This window comes from Stomoxys calcitrans, chromosome 2 (genome assembly GCF_963082655.1).
Source record: "Stomoxys calcitrans chromosome 2, idStoCalc2.1, whole genome shotgun sequence".
NCBI classification, from domain to species: domain Eukaryota; kingdom Metazoa; phylum Arthropoda; class Insecta; order Diptera; family Muscidae; genus Stomoxys; species Stomoxys calcitrans.
The window spans coordinates 132,662,965-132,687,709 of NC_081553.1; the positions used below are offsets into that span (position 1 = coordinate 132,662,965).

The 24,745-nt window shown below is 41.3% G+C and overlaps 1 protein-coding gene across 1 annotated transcript in view; it reads right to left on the minus strand.

Annotated features, from left to right (window-relative positions):
- Window positions 1–24,536, minus strand: part of LOC106090680 (putative mediator of RNA polymerase II transcription subunit 26) — a 285,790-nt gene extending 261,254 nt beyond the window's left edge. The window contains exons 1-2 of the mRNA XM_059363078.1: window positions 24,080–24,536; window positions 14,015–17,761 (exon numbers count right to left, since the gene is read on the minus strand). Of these exons, the coding sequence (XP_059219061.1) occupies window positions 14,015–17,761; window positions 24,080–24,111 (3,779 nt within the window). The 5' untranslated portion in view covers window positions 24,112–24,536. The remainder of the gene's footprint in view (window positions 1–14,014; window positions 17,762–24,079) is intronic.
- Window positions 24,537–24,745: the final 209 nt, after the last annotated feature.

Below are 24,745 nucleotides of genomic sequence, written 5' to 3' on the forward strand. Positions count from 1 at the left end.
CCAAACTAAACGACCAGGTGGGCTTTGGGGTTTACTCTAAAACTGGTCATATCCAGGGAATTCTAAAGCAGACGAGCTTGCGAGATTAGGAACTACCTTACACACTCCAGGGACACTGGAATCTGTGGGTATGCCTCTGGCGATATGTAAGCTATGTTTTCAAGACCAGGCCCGAAGCATAACGAATGATAGATGGCCACAAAGAGGGGTCTGAGCATTCGAAAACTATGTGGCCTAATCTAGACTTGAAGAGGTCTACCGCTTTGCTGTCATTGGCTAGAACATACGTCTCCTTCATTGTGTCCGTCATGACAGGTCACAGTCCAATTGGAAAACATGCTGACAGACTGAAAGTTGCCAGCAACGACTTTTGCAGAAGCTGTAGGGACATCGAGGAAGAGGGGACTATAGAACACCTTCTGTGTGTGTGTCCCGCCCTAGCAGTTAAAAGGAGTTCCACTCATTTCTTTGGGAACCTGTCCGCTAAGTGAACATTCGCAAGTTATTGGGCTTTTTAAAGCGATCTGGATGGTTCAACGGTAGGAACTAGAAGGCATCTTCCTTCTTCTGTTTCTGTGGTATCACAATGGACGAAAACGTCTAAGTGAGTCTGATGGCAGACTGCCACTTAAACCTAACCTTAACTATTCGTATGTAATGCAGAACTTTATAAAATGTGGTTAGGTTAGGTTAGGATCATAACATTAGCTTGCTATCTGAAAGTCTTCAAAGCCGCTTGTTGGTAGAATAGCAATTGCCGAATAGCAAGTTATTTCTGGCCAAGAGCTTGTAACTAGGCCATAGAATGTCTTGCATTGATGAATATTTACCAATGTTAATGACACATCGTCAGTTTGTTCTGTTCGCAATGATCTAACAGACCATAATAATATATAATATGGTGTTTTGCACTTTGGAAATTATTTTTGATAATAGTGAATTGTTTCGTGAAAGTAAAGTAAAAATTGATTTTAAGAAATTTGGAAAGCTTTTGGACAACAATTTGAACTTTTTGGACGCATCTTCTAGTTCCTCGGAATTATGTGAACATTTAATGGACGCACTTTCGGTGGCTGCGATCCAGAGCTCTTTTTCGAATACCTCAAGATCAAGCGGCAGATGCGGTAAATGGCTACCGGGTGAATGTAGTCCTTGGAGAACGTCTGCCTTCCATTGCACCTGAAATAATCGACCTGCCCCGGCAAACCAGAGTAGTTCTGGCTCAATTACGTTTAGAGCAAGGATTGATGCCGACATGCAAGATTTATGTCCCGATTGTAACCAGGGATCAGACGATACACGTCACCTGTTTAACTGCCCGGCCAGACCCACTCGACTCAGACTCAGATCCATGTGGACGCAACCCATCTTAGTCGCAGAGTTCCTGGGTCTTGATACTCAACAGAATCAAGCAGACGAAAGATAGAACACAATAAACTGCTACAACAACAACGAATACGGTTGTCGGAAATGTGAAATATTGCATGAGTCCGTGGGTGTCTAGTTCTATGATTGCGCTTATTGAATTCAAAAAGATGTTGCTAAGGCCAAGAAGAAAGGTGAGAAAAAACAAGAAAATGTGTGCTAAGTTCGCCCGGACCGAATCTTATATACCCTCCACCATGGATCGCATTTGTCGAGTTCTTTTCCCGGTGTTTCTTTTAAGGCAAACAAAGGATAATGGAAAAAAATTGCTATGCTATTGAAGCTATATCAAGTTATGGTCCGATTCGGACCGAAATGGAATGAATGTTGGAGACCACAGCAGAAGTCATTTTGTAAAATGAGGCTCCAAAAGTCAAATAGGGAGACCGTTTTATAAGGGAGCTGTGTTAGGTTATAGACCGATTCAGACCATATTTGACATGGGAGAAGCCGTTGTACAAAATTTCACCCAAATCAGAAAATAATTGCGCCCTATAGAGGCTCAAGAAGTCAAGATCCCAGATCGGTTTATATGGCAGCTATATCACGTTATGGACCGATTGGAACCATACTTTGCACAGTTGTTGAAAGTCATAATGAAACACGTCGTTCAAAATTTTAGCCAAATTGTATGGAAATTAAGACCCCAGATCGGTTTTTATGACAGCTATATCAAGTTATGCATCGATTTCACCCGTACTTGGCACAGTTGTTGGAAATCATAACAAAACACCTCATGCAAAATTTCCGCCAAATCGGATAAGAATTGCGTCCTCTAGTGGCTCAAGAAGTCAGGATTCAAGATTGGTTTATATAGCAGCTATATCAGGTTATGGACATATTTGAACCATAATTTGTACAACTGTTGAAAGTCATAAGGAAACACGTCGTGCAAAATTTGGGCCAAATCTAATAGGAATTGCGTCCTCTAGAGGCTTAAGAAGTCAAGACACCAGATCGGTTTATATGACAGCTATGTCAGGTTATGGACCGATTTCAACCATACTTAACACAGTTGTTGAAAGTCACAGAAAAACCCATGCAAAATTTCAGGCAAATCGGAAAAAATTGCGCCCTGTAATGGCTCAAGAAGTCAAGGAGTCAAGATCCAAGATCGGTTCATATGGCAGCTACTATATCAAAACATGGACCGTTATGGTCCATTTACAATCCCAACCGACCTATACCTATAAGAAGTATTTGTTCAAAATTTCAAGCGGCTAGCTTTACTCCTTCGAAAGTTAGCGTGCTTTCGACAGACAGACGTACGGACATGGCTAGATCGACATAAAATGTCATGACGATCAAGAATATATATATACTTTATGGGGTCTGAGACGAGTATTTCGAGGAGTTACAAACAGAATAGTATACCCCCATCCTATGGTGGAGGGTATTAAAAGATTTGGCCGAACGTTTAAAAAGAGTCAGTAAAGTTATTAAGGTGAGTAGTAATTTTCTAGTGGACAATTTTTATCAGCACAACATCGATCTATGTAAGGGAAATGTTAGGAAAACATAGTATTTTCTTAATAAGCAACTTGAAAAAAGGAGGTGTGGATATAGGGATATTTTGCTGGAGAGCAATATTTTATTATCGTCTGATCTCGATAAGGCTATACACCAGAGCACATACTTCTACGACATTGTGATGAGAGTGCGGTCCGGAATTCCTCATTTTAGTAATGATGATATTGATGTTTATCGTACGATTCCTGTGATGAATTTTAGATGGACAGTGATGAAATCGAGAGACATTTAGATAGTTTGGATGTGAATAAGTCGCCAGGACATGACAAGATTACAGCTCGAATTTTATTAACGAGAAAGTTTGCGATATCTCTGATACATACCACATACATTTTTCATAGAAGTATTACTTGAGTCAAGGTATCCAGATGTATTTAAAGTTCAAAGTATTGTTCCCGTATCAAAGTCAAAGGGTTGTGTCGGAATCAGGGACTTTAGAGCGATATTATCGACATTATCTGTGATTGATAAGGTCTTTGAGAAGATTATTTGTGAGCAATTGTCTGCATATGTAGATGCTAATAATTTGTTGTTTACTCGTCAATTTGGATTTAGAAGGGGTGCTGGGACAGGGAAGCAGTTGCGAACGTGGTAGAGAACGTTTGCAATGTTTTGAGTACAGGGTACAAGGGAGTAGCTGCTGTATTTTTTGATCTGGCAAAGGCTTTTGACTTAGTTGACCACGCTTAGGGCGCCCCGGTAGCCGAGTTGGTAGCGTCCTTGGATTACCAGTGCAGGGGTCGCGGGTTCGATTCCCGCCAGAAGCCTTGGTCTGTCGCTGCTGTGGTATCACAATGGACTACAACTGTCTAAGTGAGTCTGTTAGGGACTACCACTCTTACCTAACCTAACCTAGTTGACCACGCAATTCTTTTGAGGAAGTTAGAATTACTTGGGTTTTCTTCATGACATTGGAATTTTTTGGTGACGTCTTGCGACGTAGAAGGCATTTTGTGGAAGTTGGAAACGGAAGAAGTGAGCTCAAGCTAGTGGCCTTGGCCCGTTATTATTTAATCTATACATAAATGATTTGGCTAATATAGGTTTACATATGCTTACGACATTTGCCTTTTGTTTAACTACAATCATGAGCGGGAAGTTCAAACGCGGATAGAATATGACGTAGCTATTTTGTCGGGAGTTTTTAAGTTTGAATCGGCTTAGGCTTACTGCCAATCGGCTGCCATGGGACAGGACCTCAGTCATTTTTGGCGAAGTAACCGTGACTGATCGAAGAGATGCGCCAGGTTGTTCAACCGTCAATTTATTGTACATCCCGAGAGTGACAGGGCAGGGAGGAGAGCCATTCGCCGATGACCAGTCACCACAATTTACCGTGGGCGAAATTACGAATGTCAAATCGTGGCGCCAAATCATCCATTCGCCGAGCATCAACATGGATTTTGAAGACTGCATAGTGCAACAAGTGCTTAGCACGCCAACACCGCACACTTTTGCCGTGGCTTCAATCAGTCCAAGCCATGTGATAGGACGGTCCTCGTGGTACTTATGCACTTATAGAAGGCATTCGACACGGTCAGCCATGCCAAACTATTTGAGGACCTCGCCAATACGTCCCTCCAGCTAGGCCTGAAACGCTGGGTCCCGAATTATCTGTGTGGTCGCTAGTCATTTGTGGAATTTGGGGATAAGAAGCCCTAGCACCGTAGAGTGAAACAGGGAGTTCCCCAAGGTGGGGTGATATCTCCGGCACTGTTTAACCTCTACCTATCCTCCATCCCACCCCCTCCAGACGGCATAAAGATCGTATCATATGCGGACGATTGTACGATCATGACATCAGGCCACCCACCCATTGATGACATCTGCGATAGGCTGAACGTCTACCTCAACGAGCTTGCCTCATATTTCGCTGCAAGAAATCTGAAGATATCCGCCACCAAATCTTCAGCCACATTGTTCACTACAAATAAGCGTGAGGTGAATACTGAGCTGACTGTGATGGTCGATGGAGAAACGATTCCGACCATCAAGTGTCCCAAAATACTTGGCGTCACATTTGACAGCTCTTACACATTCTCCTCACATGCCACAGCAATCTGCGATAAAGTCAAAAGTAGAAACAAGGTCCTCAAGTCACTTGCTGGCAGCACTTGGGGTGCAGACAAAGAAACCTTGTTGACCAAGTACAAAGCTATTGGCCGGTCTGTGGTAAGTTATGCAGCATCAGTGTGGTCTCGTCAACTTTGTGACACGCAGTGGAATAATATTCAGATATGTGAGAATGCCGCCCTCCGAACTGCGACGGGCTGTCTCCTCAGTTCTCATGTGGACCACCTCAATCAGGAGACAAAGACCCTACCAGTGCGAAGACATAACTACATGGTCTCTGCGATAACAGCCCAAAAGGGGCATCCAAATCATCATCTTGTGGATAGCTATCCACCGCCAGGAAGCCTTAAGGAAGATCTACATGATCTAGAGCGTAAGGTTCAGCGCTACAAGAGAGAACCTCTAGATCAAGCGGCATATCAAGCAGGTCTAAACAACATTCATGCAGACACGGTAGCAGATGAGGTAATTGGCTACCGGGTGAATGTAGTCCTAAGGAAATTTACCTCCCCCGAAAAACCAGAGTAGTTCTGGCTCAATTACGTTCCGGCAGATGCAGCCGCCTCAACTCCTACAGAGCAAGGATTGATGCCGACGTGCAAGATGTATGTCGCGATTGTAACCAGCGATCAGACGATACATGTCACCTGTTTAACTGACCCTGTGGACGCACCCCATCTTAGTCGCAGAGTTCCTGGGTCTTGACACTCAACAGAATCAAGTAGACGAAAGGTAGAACACAACAAACTGCTACAACAACAAAAACAACAACCATAGACCACCAAGCCTACGTTATACTTTTATTGGGTTGCCCAAAAAGTAATTGCGGATTTTTTAAAAGAAAGTAAATGCATTTTTAATAAAACTTAGAATGAACTTTAATCAAATATACCTTTTTTACACTTTTTTTCTAAAGCAAGCTAAAACTAGCAGCTGATAACTGACAGAAGAAAGAATGCAATTACAGAGTCACAAGCTGTGAAAAAATTTGTCAACGCCGACTATATGAAAAATCCGCAATTACTTTTTGGGCAACCCAATAATATATAGCACTTATATCCAAATCCAGTCAGACTTTAATTTTGCATGCCTATTGAGATATCGAATAGAACCTTCTTCGAAAATTGTGGCTTCTACAGCCTTAAAAGTCGAAAGGCATAAAAGATATATATGGGAGTTTTATCTAAATCTGGTTTGATTTTGATGAAATTTTGCAAATGGTCACTTAAAACATCCCATGAAAAATTTTGTAGAGATCGGACCATTGTAGGTACTTTAGCCTTAATAGTCGAATCGATTAAAAGATATTTATGGGAACTTTACCTAAATCTGGTTCGATTTTGATGACTTTTTTTTTGCATGTAGTGCGACGTCAAATAAAACATCTCGTGCAAAATTTCGTAAGGATGGGACCAAAATTGTGGCTACTACAGCTTTAAAAGGGCATATCGGATGAAAGATATATATAGGGGATATATATAAATCTCATCCGATTCTGATGTCATTTTCCACACACATTGGGACGTCACAAAAAGCACTTCGTGCCAAATTTGGTAAAGATTGGACCAAAATTGTGCCTTCTACAGCCTTAAAAGACCATATCGGATGAAATATGTATATGGGAGCTATATATAAATCTGATCCGATTATGATGATGCCTTCTACAGCTTCAAAAGGGCATATCTGATGAAAGATATATATGGAAGCTATATCTAAATGTGGACCGATTTCAATGAAATTTTGCACACTTTTTGGGACGTCAAAAAAAACCACTTTGTGCCATATTTTGTAAGGATCGGACCAAAATTGTGTCTTCTACAGCTTTAAAAGGCCACATCGGATGAAAAATATATATGGAAGGTATATCTAAATGTGGACCAATTTTTTTCAAAATCAATACCGTTTGTCCTTGGACCAAAAAAGGGACTTATGCAAATGTGAACAATAAATGTGAGCTGTATCGTGATTACAAGAATACATGGACAGACAGATAGACGGACATAGCTAAATCGATCCAGGAAGTGATTCTAAGCCGATCCGTATACTTATCGATGGGTCTGGCTCTTCTCCTTCTTAGCGGTGCAAACAAATGCACAAATCTATAATACCCTGTACTGCAGTGGTGGTGTAGGGTATAAAGATTGTAAATTGATTGATGTTGTATGTGAAAACACCAAATAAATGAAATGAAAATATTTCCAAAGTTACTTTATGGTCCGGAGACGTTTGGGGTACTGAGTGGTCCGGATACGTTCTCCTCTATTTTTGCTAATCTTCAAGGGTCAGTTAATGTCAACCTACAAAGTCTTACTACTTTAGCACAGGAAACTACCCAGTGAACCAAACGTTCAGAATTCGGTCAGAACCAGTACGAAAGTCGGAAAATTTATCCGAAATCTGTCTGAATTCTTGACGAAACGACGGACACGACTTCGGAACGAAATGTCTAAGGGAAATCTGATGTTTCTGACGGAATTCTTAGCCAAAATTATGGGAGTTCTCGTTAAGACTTGTGACCTAATTCTGATGTTGAATCTTAAAGAATACAGTTATGTTTTCCGAATTGTCTTATCGATTTCTGACCGAAAGTATAATAGAATGCCTTAAGAATTCGAAGGTTTTTTCTGACTCTTCGTATCAATTTCTGACCGAATTCTAGAATAACATTTTTTAGAATTCGTATGTACTTCTCGTCTTGTCTTGTCTTATCGAACTCAAACCAATTCTGAAAGAATTCTTACAGTGTTCGAATGTGTATTCCAAAGGTTCAAATTGCAAATTTGCTCTTGAACATTCCATTAAGAAGCCGAGTCCGAACGGAAGAAGTTTTAACATAGCATAGTCCCTCAAAAATGTCACCAGCATGAAATAGCTACGACTGAACACTGTTTCTGATGTTCTCGCCAGAATTCGAACCCAGGCACTCACCGTCACAGGCGAGCCTCTGTAGTATGGTACCATCCAATGGTTCACAAACAAAAATATACAATCAAGCACAAAAAATACAAAAACATTCGCAACGAGTACAGAAATCGTTCAGAATTCCTTCCGAGCTGTCGGGAAAAATTTCTGCCGGTAAAAGAACGTGTCCCAAAAAAGTAAGCACAAAAAATACAACACAGAGTTCAGAATTCCATCAGAACTGTCGGAATAAAAATTCCTAATGGTTCAAATAAATAAACATTTAAAAAGGGCAAGCGCAAAAAGACAATACCATCCGACACAGAGTTTACACATCGTTCAAAATTCCTACCGAACTATCGGAAAAAAATTAAAAAAAAAAAAAAACAATACAGCAGAAGGTTCCGACATCATTCAGAACTGCCGGAAAAAATCCCTCATAAAACCAAACAGAATTCGGAACGATTTCGGGAAGATCTTGTCGAAAGAGTTCAGAATTTGTACAGAAATGTCCGATATCCGAAATTTGGTGCACTGGGTAAACACGGACTTGTAAATAACGCGAATTTTGTTTGGCCTAGGGTTTATTAAATTATAGCTACTATATATATTTTCGTCAGATTTGCACTCAACTTAAAAAAAAGGAGCACATTTGTCAACCGATCCCCTTAAAGTGTGGCACATAGGATTCTCTTAGGACTATAAGTACTACTCGTGACTATCGTTGAAACGATTTATCACCAAATATTTTCGAAAAGTCTCGCAATGTTTTTTATATATGATGACCACCACTATACCAATTGAATTTGGCTGAAATCAATTAGATTTGCATATAGCTTCTATATACATTTATTTATAAGATAAGAAAGATATTTCTCACTCAAAAAAGCGTAATTTTATTAAAATCCCTAAAATCGGGTATGTCCGAGCTATAGCACGAACCCAAATGAAATGGTATCTACCAAGTTTTTCAAGAATCTCACTGTACCTGCAAAAGAATTACAATTGCTTCGTTCTGATTTCTATCAAACTAATTGGGACATTTCTCACTATGTTAAAGATATTCAAAAAGCCGCCTTCGCGCGATTTACTTAGTTGTACAATTATTGTACGACTATTTTTTGAGAAAATTAATTTTTGTGCGATTTTTTTTAAAGAAAAATCGACTTTTTGTGCGACCTTTTCAAAATTTTTAAAGGCAACCCTGACTGTAACTGCTGTCGCGGAACCGATTGGAAAGCACCACTGGGTGGCCGAGCGGCACCGGCTCGTGCTTAAATAGAGAGTGTCTGAGAAACTATCGGTTCTAACTACCTGTAAATGGACATGCAAATGTGTAGCTACTAAACAACAAAAATAACTAGCAACCTCGGTAGCTGCACACTTAACCTGCGGCTCAATGTGCTCGCCCTCGAAGAAATAGGAAGATACAATGGAAAACAAAGAGTACAAATTGAGATCCCCCATGGTATGGTGGATATCAGTAGAGCGACAAAAAGGGGAAGGAAAAACAAGTAAAAAGGCGTTAAGTTCGGCCGGGCCGAACTTTGGATACCCACCACCTCGGGTATATATGTAAACCATCTTCCATCAAAATCCGATGAAATTGCATACCTTATATCGAAATATTTTCTGATTTGTACCGAACACTAATAAGTACAAATCATTGTTCAATTGTGTAAAACAAAATATTGGTCTTTTCAGTAGGTATATCTAAAAATAAACCGATCTGAACCATATACGACACAGATGTCGAAAAGCCTAACATAAGTCACTGTGTCAAATTTTAGTGAAATCGGATTATAAATGCGCCTTTTATGGGGCCAAGACTTTAAATCGAGAGATCGGTCTACATGGCAGCTATAACAAAATCTCCACCGATTTGGGTCAAGTTGCAGAAAAATGTCGAAGGGCCTAAGACAACTCACTGTCCCAAATTTCAGCAAAATCGGATAATAAATGTGGCTTTTATGGGTCTAAGACCCTAAATCGGAGGATCGTTACATATGGCAGCTATATCCAAATCTGGACCGATCTGTACTATATTGCAGAAGTATGTCAATGGGCATAACTTAACTCACTGTCCCAAATTTCAGCAAAATCGGATAATAAATGTGGCTTTCATGGGCCTAAAATCCTAAATCGGAGGATCGTTATATATGGCAGCTATATCCAAATCTGGAGCGATATGGGCCAAATTTACGAAGGATGTCAAAGGGCCTAACAGAACTCACTGTCCCAAATTTCAGCAAAATCGGATAATAAATGTGGCTTTTATGGGCCTAAGACCCTAAATCGGAGGATTGGTATATATGGCAGCTATATTCAAATCTGGGCCAAATTGACGTTAAGATATATACCGATATAGCCCATCTTCGAACTTAACCTGCTTATGGGCAAAAAAAGAACCTGTGCAAAATTTTAGCTCAATATCTCTATTTTTAAAGACTGTAGCGTGATTTCAACAGACAGACGGACGCACATGTCTAGATCGTCTTAGATTTTTACGCTGATCAAAAATATATATACTTTATAGGGTCGGAAATGGATATTTCGATGTGTTGCAAACGGAATGACAAAATGAATATACCCCCATCCTTCGGTGGTGGGTATAATAAATCACAAGACAAAAAAGTAGGAAACCATGTGGACCAGGAAATAACTCTCAGGGGTTATAACATCAAGTCAAGTCAGCCAATTCAGGCCTCTCCAGAATAATGAGAATACCAAATGCCTTGAGCGAATCCAGGCAGGGGAAGAGGTGTTTTCCCCCAAAAATTATGTGTTTTCGCATCGTATTTGCGGGGCAGTGACACAAAACCTGTGTCCATCGCAGCGCCAATGACATGATGTTGCAATGACTAATTAGAATAAGATACGAGACGTTTTGTTCCGCAAATTACTTGCCCACATGGAAAACCACGGTGTACAGTGGAAGAAAGTCAAAATTTTGAAATTTGGAATGTTTAAAGCTCAGGTGTAAGCGAGATCGTGTACAAAATTTCAAGGCTCAAGGTTGTCCGGGCGCCTCTGGCAGGCCATTAACTTCGATCACCTTATTTATTTCGATCACCGTATTTTAAAATTTTTTTGGGACTGCCAAATCTTTTGGTCCGATTTCCAAAATTTTTTTTTGCGAGATTCGTTTTGCGGATAAGAGTGGCCAAAAATTTTCACAACAATACCCAAAATACCCACTACTGGCAAAGATCGTTTTCAAAACGGCTACAAATATTATTAGGTGCAAAAATTTTTTGCATGGTTTTGGGAACATGTGAAGAAAAAAGACATAAACCCAAATGGGGGTTCTGGGCTTTGGAATAAGAGCTCGAGTGGTTTTCCGATTTTTTAATAAAAAATTGCCTTTTTTTAAAGCACATATAGCACCCGTTTAAGTTGAAATACCTTGTTCAAATTTCACTTAAAACGCACCTACAATATGTCCTCTTCACAACAAAAAGAAAAAATAAAGGTTTTGAGGCAAGTTTTTTTCATAAAGACTAATCAAAGAAAATGCTTTTTTGGGCAAAAAAAAATAAAAATAAAAAATACATTTTTTATACCCACCACCGCAGGATAGGGGCTATATTCATTATGTTATTCCGTTTGCAACACATCGAAATATATCGGGTCGTCGTAAAATGCTAAGACGATTTAACGATGTCCGTGTGTCTGTCCGTCCGTCTGTTGTAATCACTCTATAGGTTTCAAAAATTGAGATATTGATCTGAAATTTGGCACAGATACGTCCTTTTGATGCACGCTTGTTAAGTTCTTGAACGGGCCAAATAGGACCATATTTGGATATAGCTGCTATATAGACCAATTTCCGAGTCTAATACCCATATTACCCACTTTATTTATTACCCAATTTCGCTGAAATTTGAAGCAGTGAGTAGCTTTAGGCCTCCCAACATAATACCTAAATATGGTTCAGATCGGACTATAAATAGATATAGTGGCCCTATAGACCGGTCTGCCGATAAAGGGTCTGAAGCCCACAAAAACTTTTTTTTTAACCGATTTCGCTGAAGTTTGCAACAGTGAGTAGCTGTAGGCCTCCCAACATAGGACCTCAATATATTTCAGGTCGGACTTTATTTAGATATAGTTGCCATATAGACCGATCTGCCGACTCTTGATATCTGAGCTTAATATGTTGAGGTCGTATGGTTCGGATCGGACTATATTTAGATATAGCTGCCATACAGACCGATCTCCTGATAAAGAGTATGAAACCCATAAATCCCAATCCCCATATGACCCAAATGGATTTTGACAAAAGGGGGTTTAAATATATACCCGAGGTGGTGGGTATTCAAAGTTCGGTGGATATTAAAAGCCCCGAAACAAATGGTGATATTTTAGACCTCAAGCGAAGCGATTTTTGAGCACTATCTCGACAAGCTATGCAGAAGGGCCGAGAAACCCAGTCATATGCATAAGGCATATGACTGGGCTAGACCCAGGGGTCTCAATGTTAACCCAGAGAAGACAGAAATAAACCTGTTTACAAGGAAGACGAGCGTGGGCCAATTTGACGCGCCACGTTTCCTCGATAAAACGATTTCGATATCTGACAAGCTCAAATACTTAGAATTAATCTTGGATAGGAAACATAATCGGAAGTGTCACATTCAGAAGCGTACTGAGAAGGCTCACAGATGTTGGGCATTATGTAGACGGGCCGTAGGCTCGAAATGGGGCCTGAATCCGAGGATAGTCCACTGGGTCTACAGAAGCGGGATCAGACCAATACTTACTTACGCCTCAGTAGTTTGGTGGACCATACAACAAGTTCAGAAAATATGTTGTCTTGGCAGAGGCGGAGCGGTGAGGACCTCGCCCACTAGCTGAAGATTATTCTACATATCCGACTCATTGACATACAGATTAAATGCGAGGCAGCCACTGCGGCTATGAGATTTAAGGCGATGGGAGAATGGATTGAAGATGGGAGCAGCTCATACTAACGAGGCGACGATAAAAAACCGAACCGACGATAGGAAACCTGACCTGGCACAGTCTTGGACTGACGTAAAACTAGTATTGCCGTCTGGAATATCATTTTACACGGATGGATCAAAGCTATGGGACAGGGTGTGCCTGGGGGTCTACATTGAGAACTCAGGGACTAAAATCTGTTTAAGATTGCCTGAGCATAATACCGTCCTGCAGACAGAGATTCGGGTGATCACGGAATGCGTGAGATGGTGTGGTACTAACGCGAGGACGTCGAGTGTGAACATTTTTACGGACAATAAAGGGTAAGATTACGAACACTCTTGCAGTGTAAGAGGAGATTATCGCCTTCTCTGAGGATGGCACAATCTGTATCGTTTGGGTGCCGGGCCATAACGGATTGAGAGGGAATGAAATGGCAAATGATTTGGCAGTGAAGGCTAGAGAACTGCCGTTGATAAACTTGGTTAACCCGAAGCCTTTTAGGTCGACGCAGTATGCTTTAACGGATATTAATCCGCCCCATGCTCACATGGACAAACACAGCAAGTAATCAGCTTGTTATGCGCTCTAAATACTAAAAAGTAACCTCGAAAAAGAAAATCTAAGATAGGAATTCCGGGCTACTTACAAAATCTCTAATTGTTTTCCATACCACGTGCCTAAGTTGGTTCATGTCTGGTATTGCCGGGCAGTATTTTAACGAATGTAATATATCTACGGTTTGATATTATGAACTTAATTCGGAAGTTTTTGAAAGGTGAGAAGTGCGACTTCCACACAAGTGGAAGTTTGGAAGTTTTGGTTGTCCCAAAAATAAGTCATGAAAAGGGTTAAAATTGAAATTTACCAAAAAGTTTCATGGTGATTCCGTTTAAATACTTAGTGCCTATGATGCTCGATATGAAGAGGAGAGTTATTGGCGCCTTTAAATAACCAATGGCCATAACGTTCCCACGGCGATCGATCCTATGGACCAAGCGAAATTGCTCCCCTACGGAGCTTAACGAGGACAACAACAACAACACGGGCGTACAGAATAAATACTCGGTAGATCGCATAAAACTATCAACCATTGCATAGCAAAAACAATAAAAGTTTATTTTAAGATGTCCGAACTTACCTTGGAGGCCGGGGAGTCGGTTTGCTACTATCCGAACTAGATGTATCCAATGAAGTATGATTTTTAGATGACAATCCCATTTCATCCTTTTTGGCCATGAACGACCTGTATGTATTAAATTGTCGCGAATGAAAATCGAAAGGTCTTTCGTTTTTCTCCGATTTGGTATCATTGTTTCTTTCCCAACGATCGTTGCGATCGAATCGGTCAGTTCTATCGAAGCGCGAATCGCTTCTTTCGAATCGCTCACTCCTTTCGAGTTTATCGTTTCTATCAATAAATCTCTCGTCTCGAATGCCAAAGCGTTCGCTTCTTTCGAATCTGCTATCGCTTCTTTCGAACCGTTCACTCTTGTCAAATCTGCTATCGCTTCTATTGAATGCAGTATCGCCCCTCTCCCATTTGTCTGTCCGATCGAAGAAGCGATCGGATTTATCAAACCTGCTGTCGGTTCTCTCCCATCTGTCGTTCCTGTCAAAGAAACGATCAGTCTTATCGAAGCTTTTATCAAATCGATCCATGGCTCGCTCCCATCGCTCGTGTTTCTCGATGCCATTGTCAGACTTGACATGATTTTCCCGTTTCTCGGAACTGTCATGTTTCTCGGCGCTTTTTGCTGTATTCGAGGGCGCCTTTGGCAATTCATAAAGCAGGCGAGAGGGTCCCCTTGGTAGCTCATACAACAGTCGGGACGAGGAGGCGGCCTTTTGCAATTCGAATTGGGATGGTGAGCTTGACTTTGTCACCTCATTTTGAGCTCGGGACGGTGTCTTTGGCTCATCATCTGGCGTAGGTGAGTCCGACGACTTTGTTTGCTGTTCATTTTGCGATTTTGGCTGCGACGATGACGACTCACCCATTTCATAGGGAGACTGTGGCGATGCTTTCGCCTGATCATGCTGCGGAGGAGATGTTGATTTGGGAGCCTCAAATTGTGACAAGGATGAGGACTTGGACATGTCGTATTGAGTGGGAGGTGAGGATGCTGCTTTTGGCATCTCAAATTGCGACAAAGATTGAGTTTTGGATAGATCGAATTGTGGCGGTGATGTGGACTTTGCCAAGTCGAATTGTGTGAGAGATGGTGCTTTCTGCAACTGATATTGCTGTGCTTGGTTTTGTTGTGGCCTCTCCGATAACTCATATGGCAACAATGATGGTCCCTTCTGAGCCTGCTGCTGCTGCTGCTGCTGCTGTTGTTGTTGTTGTTGTTGTTGCTGCTGCTGATGTTGTTGATGTTGTTCAAACAATGCTCTAGTTGATGCCTGCATATGGAAATGAGACAACTGCTGCGCCTGTGTCATTTGTTGAGCCTGGGCCAATTGTTGAGCCTGTGATAATTGGTGGGCTTGCGACATTTGCTGAACTTGCGACAACTGCTGTGCCTGTGATAACTGCTGGGCTTGTGCGGCAAGCTGTGCCTGTGTCATCTCGCTGTATTGGGTCAATAAAAGTGCCCTTTGCAGCTCATATATTGTCTGTGGAGGCAATTTTTGCAAATCTTGTTGAGAAAGTGTGGACGCTTCCCTCAGGAGCAGCTGAGCCTGTAATGTTGCCTTTGCCAATTCATATTGGGAACGTGATGGCGATGGGGGCAGATCGTAGGGGGATTGCGGTGATGCATCCGTTAAATCGTATAGAGAACGTGGTGGAACCTTTGGTAATTCATTCTGCAATGCCGCTTGAGGAGGGGGCATCTTTGACATATCATTTTGAGATAATGCAGCAGCTTTTTGCATTTCATATCGGTACATCAGGGAAGCATTCGCCATCTCATACAGAGAGCGGGAGGGTATTTTGGGCAGATCGTAAGGTGAAGAGGGTTCTTGCAGGTCAAACGGTTGAGGCTGTGAGGGAGCCCTTGGCAGCTCATATTGTGACAGAGAAGGCGACTCTGGCATATCGTACAATGATCGCGAGGGAGCCTTGGGCAAGTCATACTGCCAAACCGATTGCGGGGGTCTTGGTACTTGCTCATACTGCGACAGCGATGGCCCGCCTTTTGGCAGCGGATAATGGGATTGCAGAGCACCATCCGGCATCTCATATTGCCAAACTGAGGGATTTCTGGGCACCTCAAATTGGGGTAGCTGTGGCATGGGCCTGAGTACTTCATATATTGATTGCGGTGTCTGTTGTTGTGGTTGAGCTTGGGCTTGGGCTTGGGCTTGGGCTGAAACCACTTTCTGTTGATCAAAGTGTACCTCGTATAGTGGATGTGTTGGAGGCATCTCAAACGACGATGTCATCTGTGGAATGTCGTTCTGTTGCGGTGGTGGTTGCGGTTGCGATTGTGTCATGTGGGCTATTTCATTTTGCATTGGCTCAGATGGCATGCCATTCTGTGGAGCTTCCGATGACATTTGAATTTGCTGTGCCGAGTTTGAAATTGAGTTGTCCAAATGATCATTTTGAATTGAAGATTCTGAAAACTCTGTGCTTGGAGGTGATTGGGAGTTTACGTGTTCCTGACTTTGGGGTTTCTGCGCCAAGACTTCAGATTCATCTTTACTGTCGTTTTGGTCAGGTGGGTGTGACTGTGGTGGTTGCTGCTGCTTGGTTTGTTGAGGCTGAGGAGGCGCTTGCTGCTGTTGTGTTTGTGGTTCAGCTTTTTGAGACTGAGACTTTTGTTGTTTCTGTTGTTTTTTGCTTTGTTTCTGCTTCGCTTGTTGTTGTTGAAGTTGTTCTTGCTGCTGCTGCTCCTTCAGTTTAGCCGCTTGCTGTTGCAGCTCCTTTTGTTTTTCCTGTTGCTTTTGCTGCTGTTGTTGTTGCAGCAGTGGTGGTTGTTGTTCTTTGGGTTTCAATTGTTGCTTCAATACCGTAGATGCCTTCGGTAAAACACTGGACTGTTCCTTTGTTAATTCATCGAGCACGTGCTGCGGTAGAATACTGGGAAACTCGTCTTGTGTAGGTGGTGGCGGCGTTGGTTTCGGTTGCTCATGGGGCGCAATTGGCAACCCATACTGCCACACAGAAGGTACTTTTGGCAATTCATGCTGTGCTTTTGGCAGTTCGGGAAAAGCCAGCGAAGGCTCCAATGGTTGCTCATACTGTGGCTGAACAGGAGGCTTAGTTGGTGGCCCCTGTTGCGACGAAATGGCCTCGGTTCGTTTATATTGCCAAAACGATTGCTCCCTGGGCAGCTCGTATAGCCAAAATGAGGGAGCTTTGGTGGACATGCCCTCTGGTAACTCGTATTGCGACAGGGGCGGTAGACCCTGTAACTCATACAGCGCTTGTTGGTTACCAAAATGCAACTGTGAGGTGGCATAGGGTATGTCATCATCATTTTGCGACAATGAATCCCCCATTTCATTTTGAGATGGGGAATTCGAGAGCTGATTTTGCGATTGCGTTTCATACTCGGATAGCTCGTAGTCATCGCTTTGACCATTTTGCTCCAGCTGCAACAGTTTTTGCTGTTTCTTTTGTTGCTTTTTACTTTGCTTCTGATTCGGCTGTTGTTGCTGTTGCTCCTTTTGTTTTTGCTGCTCTTTCGATTTTGGCTGCTGTTGTTGTTGCTGCTGCTGCTTTTCTTTTTCCTTTTGTTTCTGTTGCTGCTTTTGCTGCTGCTGAGTAGCATTAGTTTTGGCCTGAGGCTGTTGCTGTTGTTGCTGCAACTGTTTCTGCTTTTGCTGTTGCTGCTGCTGTAGCTCCTTTTGCTGCTGCTGCTTTTGCTCCTGCTTAGTTTGCTTCTGCTGCTGCTTTTTTGTTTTGGCTGCAGAAGATGTAGATGGCAATTTGGAACTGCAAAATAAACAAAAACTAGACTTTAGAAAGTCAATTTAGAACAATTGCAAAAGCGAGAAGTTTTTCTTTCGAGCTGTTGTGGTAGGAGGGAAAGTATGAAACGTACTGAACGAAGTCTTAAAAATTTTCAATTAATTTTCACTCATTAACAATATATAAGTAAAAATAGCATCCACCGGCACTCAACTGGGATTAATAAGATGCCATACATTTACAGTTGCAACCGGATACCGGGCAAGTTCTTTGTCCGGTATCTCTTTAAAGGTAAATAAAAAGTAGTGGTTAAGAATTGCCATGCTATTACAACAATATCTGGTTATGAACCGATTCGCGCCATACTTGGCCTGGATGTTGAAGACTATAGTAGATGCCATTGTGCAAAATATCGACCATATCGGATAAGAATTGCGCCTGTAGGGGCTCAAGAAGTAAAATCGGGAGATCGGTTTATATAGGAGCTATATCAGGTTTTAAAACGATTCGGAGCGTACTTGACACGTGTGTTAGCGGTCATAGAAAGTCACAGCGTAAAATTTCTGCCAAATCTGATAGGAATTACGCCATATACTTACGTGTGTTGAAGGAGTAGTGGTTGTGCAAAATTTCATCTAAATCGGATGATAATTGAGACCTCTAGAGGCTCAAGAAGTGAAGATACGAGATCGGTTTATATGGGGACAATATCTAAATATGGACTGATATGGCCCATTTATAATCCCAACTGACCAACACAAATTTGCAAATTTTCAAGCTTTTAGCTTTACCCCTTCGAAAGTTGGCATGCTTTCCACAGACGTGCGGACGGACATAGCTAGATAGACTTCAAATGTCACGGGGATCAAGAATATATATATATACTTTATGGTGTCTTAGACCAATATTTCGAAGTGTTACATATAAAATGACGAAGTTAGTATACCCCATCCTATGGTGGAGTGTATAAAAGAGCAATGCTCAGTTGAACTCTTTAAAAGTCAGAGACAATCATTAGCGAAATCTCAAAATATTGTACGCACTTCCTCGCCTATAAGAGTTTGACGAGGATCGCAACCTCCTCATCTAAATGTGGCTACAACAACAACAATTATGAGGTTTCGACTGTAACAAATTTTTCGTCGGCATATTAGCACTTAGTTTTGTTGTGGTCAGAAAATAATTTATACACAAAATGCCAATCAATAGGATATAGATTAGTTGTATATGACTGCTACTTATATTTATGGAATATCTGGACAGATGAGTCCATCTTTACAGAAATCTTTATGATTGTTAATTGGCAGCTATGTATTGTTGGAAATCAGGACAGGAATAACTTATCAAATTTAAATATAAAAATAAGGCACCAGGTGCCGATGAGTTGCCAGCTGAACTATTTGTAACCAAAAGAGAAACTCTGTTTAGGCGGGTTAGCTTGTAAATCTCTCTAGTTGAACGCATATTCCATGATTAGAATCAAAGCATAATATTCACAGTGTACAAGATGAGAGTCAATTCGTACACTTAACCCAATGGAAAATTCTGTACAGGTCCTTACACGGTATCAGGGCTGCCGCCTCAGTGTACAACACACTGCTACAACAACAACAATGTTTTTTGCCGTGGCGAAATCTATTACCCTCAACTCATTATCAATGTCCCGCTCGTCCTCGTCCTGCCAAATCTAAAGAAGGGCTTGTTTCTGCATCACAGCCTAATGGTTCTGAACATTGTGCTGAGATAAATTGAGACCACCTCCATCAGGAGAGAGATCCTACCCGTGCGAAGACATAGCTACATGCTGTCTAAGCAATACCTTCTGGGCTGTTATCGCAGAGATCATCCAACTCATCATCTTGTGGATAGGTATCCATCACCCAGAAGCCTTCAGGTAGATATATATGATCTAGAGTTCGAGGTTCAGCGCTAAAACCACTGCTTTAAGTTTCAGTGAGCTTTCCTTTGTTCACGTAAATGTGGCAGGTACTGTGTTATCCTTGGCGACATGAGAGACTGTGTGGATTATACATTGTTTAAGCCACTATTAGATTAAAATATTTTTTCCCGAACAGAACCGATGAGAACTACCATATACGGATAGTAGAAGATCAATAGAATTCGTTATGGATGGTTGTGTTCTAGACGCCGGCAATTCCAGAGCAGACGAGCTTGCAAGAATAGGAACTACCTTACCCATTCTAAAGGAACTGGAATACGAGGACATACCTTTATTGACAGTTAAGCTAATACTTCCATATATCCAAATTTTGTGGCCCAATCTTGCTTGAAGGGGTTTACCACTTTGTTGTCTAGAACATAAGTCTTACTCACTGTCTGATTATCCCCGTATTAATAAAAAGAGTAAAACTTTGTGTAGAAATAAGTAAAATAGCTGCAACTTAGATTTTTGGAATATTTCGCCAAATGGTAAATTTTTTCTTACGTGATTTTTGCGGGTTGTTAGGGCCTATATTTTTAAAAATGCAAATAAAGCAAGTTTATTTCATCCTTTTCTCGACGTTTTTTTTTAGGAAATATATTTAAAATCATGGATTAGCATTTAAATAGCTCTTGCAATAAACTAAGAAAATCACTTCTAGTGTACGAATATTGAGGACCATCCTGCTGGCGATTGGGTTGACTCATCACAACGTCTGGGTTAGCCAGTTAGTAATGGTGGCAACATTTGTGAGGCAACCGCCAATTTGAGACGAAGAGAATGTCATCTGACCATTGAGCTAAAACTGCACTCATTGATGAGCGAAGTATCTCCTGTCCCTTGCGGGAATGTGTGTGGATGAATTTATGCTAAATGAGATAGACTAGAATAATGTTGTTGTTGTAGCAGTGTGTTGTACATTGAGGCGGTAGCCCTTGACCATGAAGGACTCCATCGGGTCCATCTGTACAACGGGCTGCCATAGGATTGACTAGTACAGGGTGATTTAATTATATAAAGAACTCAAATTTACAAAATTCTTCCAATTATTTTTTTTTTCTGTCGATCAACACGCAGTGGATGTCCACTATGAATGCATTGCATTACGTTTGCGAGAGGAAATAAGGAATTGGAGGGGAGGAAAACGGTGTAGTGTTTATTGACATTTGTCTTAAATCATTGGATGTCAAAGTGGGTAGGAAAAACATCAACCGGAAGTCGATTCTACATACAAACGGTTCGAGCGAAATAAGAATTCTCCCTATAATGCATTGTGCGGTCCGCTGGCCAATCAATTACAAATGGGTGTGAGTTCCTGGAATGCATCCCTGACATACATCCTTACATCAGGAATAAGAAGACGAATATCAGACGAACACACACCATGAAAGTACCGATAGAACAGCGCCAAACAACCCACATTGGGACGATGATCAAGGAAGGCAATAGAGTTGGATACCCTACTATATCCAATCAACGCCATCGTTCTCTTCTGTACACGGTCCAGTAGCTCCAGGGATGATTTTGAAGCTCCAGCCCATACATGTGAGTTGTACTCCATTTTCGGCCTTATGAAAGTGGTGTAGATGTTAAGAAGATCAGACGGAGTGAAGTAATTCTTATACCGTTTTTTCGTTTAGCACTTCATATCAAAATTTTCAATTTATGTACGATTCATCATTTTTGCTATCACACCTCTATGTTATTTTCGATGTCATAACCTAAAAGTTTCAGTAAATTCTGATTTTTTATGCGTATTAATTTTTAAAGTTGTGAGAAAGCTGGTTAAATCATAAATTTATGAAAACAATTTAATTTGGGATTGCTTTCATTCGACTAACAACAAAAACAGCTAATTTCTTTGTTTTTGTCAGAAGGAATAGAGCTCGCTCTCGATCGAAATAATTACATGTGCTATTTTGAAAAGTGATTTTCATATGTTAGTTTTGTTTGTATCATACGACATGTACAACTCAACGTGTGCTAAAGGGCCTTTAAATACTGAGTGCCTGTGATACTCGATATGGAACGGCGAGCTATTCGCGTATTTAAATAACAAATGGCGGTGAGCGGTTCCATGGACCGAAACGATCTTGCTCACCTATGCAGCTTGACGAGGATCACAAGCAAATATATATCTACAACAACAATACCATTCTAAGAGACAATCCCATGGCAGCCCGTTGTACGTAACGGATTGACCTGATGGAGGCCTTCATCGACAAGGACTGCCCTAAAAACAACAACAACATGTTAAGAGACTAAAGGTTACATTATAATTTCTGTAGAAGCTACGTGGGCGTCGGAGAAAAAGAAACTTTAAAACATCTGTTGTGTGAGTGTTCCGCAGTGGCATCCAAAATTAGATCCACTTTATGTTATTTTTTCAATGCTTGTCTTTTTAAGTGATCTGGCTGATTCTCCTGTGAACTTAAACGTCTGGATCTAAACCTGATACATTTTCTGATTTCATTTGCTTTCAATTGCTGTGCTTCTCAGTTCCTTTATATACAAGCAAAAATAACATATTATTTTAGTACTGAACTCATTTTTCATTCATAATTTTTTTATGTATATGGAGTTTGGTTTTATGTATTGGAGGTGGCGATCCTTGCAAGCTCCCGTAGGTGAGCAAGCTCGTTCCGGCCCAAAGGAACGGTTCGGTTCGGTCCGCGACTGCGGTTGCAGCTACTCCGTATGGAGCATTCCACTATCCGCATCCTGTAGACGAGCTACCGGGCTCGCAGCTAAGCTTCTCGTGAGAGCCATGAAAACCACACAGATCACTGTGTATTCTCACAGCTATCCTGTGCCGGGGTATTCGTCATAACGAGAAGCTCAGCTGGGAGTTACCGGGCGTGGCCGCAGGTTGTAGATAATGTAAACCTTCGCAAACGGTCGCAGTCGCGAACAATCAACCATATCGATTGGAGTCTCAGTCGGGGCTCTTGCCTAAATACATAATGCCTATGATACTCGATATGAGAGGGCGAGTTTTTTGCGCTATTATATAACAAATAGCCGTGACGTTCCCGTGGAGGTCAGTCCCATGGACTGGAACCAGCTTGCTCACCCTAGAACTTGACAAGGATAGCTACCTCCACACACGGAAATTGTGGTTACAACAACAACAACAACTAACTCTCTTTAACATTTGGATCTAATGCTATTTATATTTGTTGTTGTTATTGCCGCCACATTTTCATGAAAAGTTAGCTATCCTCGTCAAACTCCTGTAGGTGAACAAGCTCGTTGGAACGATCATGTGCAGACATGTATATGCTTGAGCCAATACATCCATCTCTTCACCATAGTCGTTCATTGATCGTATTCATAGAGCTACTAACAAAACGCCTGTTTTGTTTCACACAATTATAAAGTGTTAGTAGAGTATGAACTAGAGCCTCCACGCAAGGCGTCTTGTGCAGATTCGCAGTGCAGATGAATTATTAAACAAATAAACGAAACTATTTACGATATGTCCCGCTACCCTCATCATTCAGTTTTAATTAAACGAAACGTAGGTCATAGGAAATGTCTATCAATACGTACAATGCTAATAATAACTGAATTTGTAAATTTCTCCAAAATACCATACCTAACAACTTTAACGAACCCAATTTAATTAATTCAAAATAAATAAAGAAAAGCACTGTAAAATGTAAAACATGTTTTGTTTCTTCATCTTGTCGTTTGGTTTGAGCTGGTAACGCCAAAAAACATTGTATTTTTTATTAGATTTTAGATTCTAATTCAATGTTCTGATTTGACAACAGACAACAACAACTAACTGCCCTATCCTAACGAAACATGCACACATATATGTGTGCATGCAACAACGCATGGATTTGTTCCTCCCGAAAATACACATCTCGAATAAAAACATACAGCAACCTAGGTGGTTGGTGGATCACGTTATTCAACAGGTTTCGAATGGAACAAGTTCTGGTATTACAAATCTTCACATTACCATACAACATGGTGATCAGGAAGCGCCTACGGCTTGTTTCGACATTAATCATAGTGCCAGGATAATACGTGATAAGTTTTTCATAGTGCATTCGCTCCTTGTTGTCCGTCGTTGGTGTAAACGTAGACCCAAATTCAATAGCAACACTTGCGAACACACACACACACACAAACACACATTCACTTCGCACAGAGTTAACATAACCTAACATACTAGGCAAAAGAACACAGAAGAGAGCGAAACAAAAACCAAAAGATTCTACGATCGTTAGCCGCACAATGTCTGAACAGGGGACAGGGGTCTGTGTAGTAAAGTTGGCGTTTTGCCCAACGGACGGACGGACAAACGTCCATTCATTGGTTCGCCCTCTGCCACCCGGTCAGCCTTGAGGACCCACGACATCAGCTGCTGCTGTTGTTGCTCCACTTACTTTTCATTTTGTTTTACTGACACTTTTTCCATTATAATTAGCAGTCGTTGGTTGGTGTTTTGTTGGTTTCCACTTAGAGTTTCTTCCGCCAAAGCAATGGATTAGACGCGTTTATCCTTTGGATAAGGCTGTGGTGTTGACTTTGTTATTAAGCTAGCTCCTTGGGCGCTTGCTGGTTTGCTTATTCACCGTCAATTGTCCGGTGGCGGTGTGCTAAATAATGTGTTTCTGGCTGGTTGTCCGTCCCCACCGCTTAGAGCAAAGACTGTTGTGGGTGTTCACAGGCACGAGTTGTTGCGAAAAAACTCACTACAAAGCTGGGAATCTTGCACAAAGATTCGCTGGTTGTTAACCTTATTGAGGACTCCTAGTATTTCCAAGAGTTTAAGTAAAAAATTTAAGTAAATTCCAATAGTTAACGACAATAAAGATTTGCTGAGGTTCTTGTGTTCAGTAGCTCCCGATAGCTTGTGGTTCTGTCATATATCAGCTGAAGGCCGGGTTATGCTCGCGTAACGCAAATGTGGCGCTAACGCAATAGATCAGTAGTATAGTAACGTCAAATATCAGCTGATTACAGTTGTTCATTGATTATTCACTCAAGCGTTTCGCAAATGGATGCTGAACGTAGCCATTCCGAGAAATAAAATTGAAAACGATTCTTTG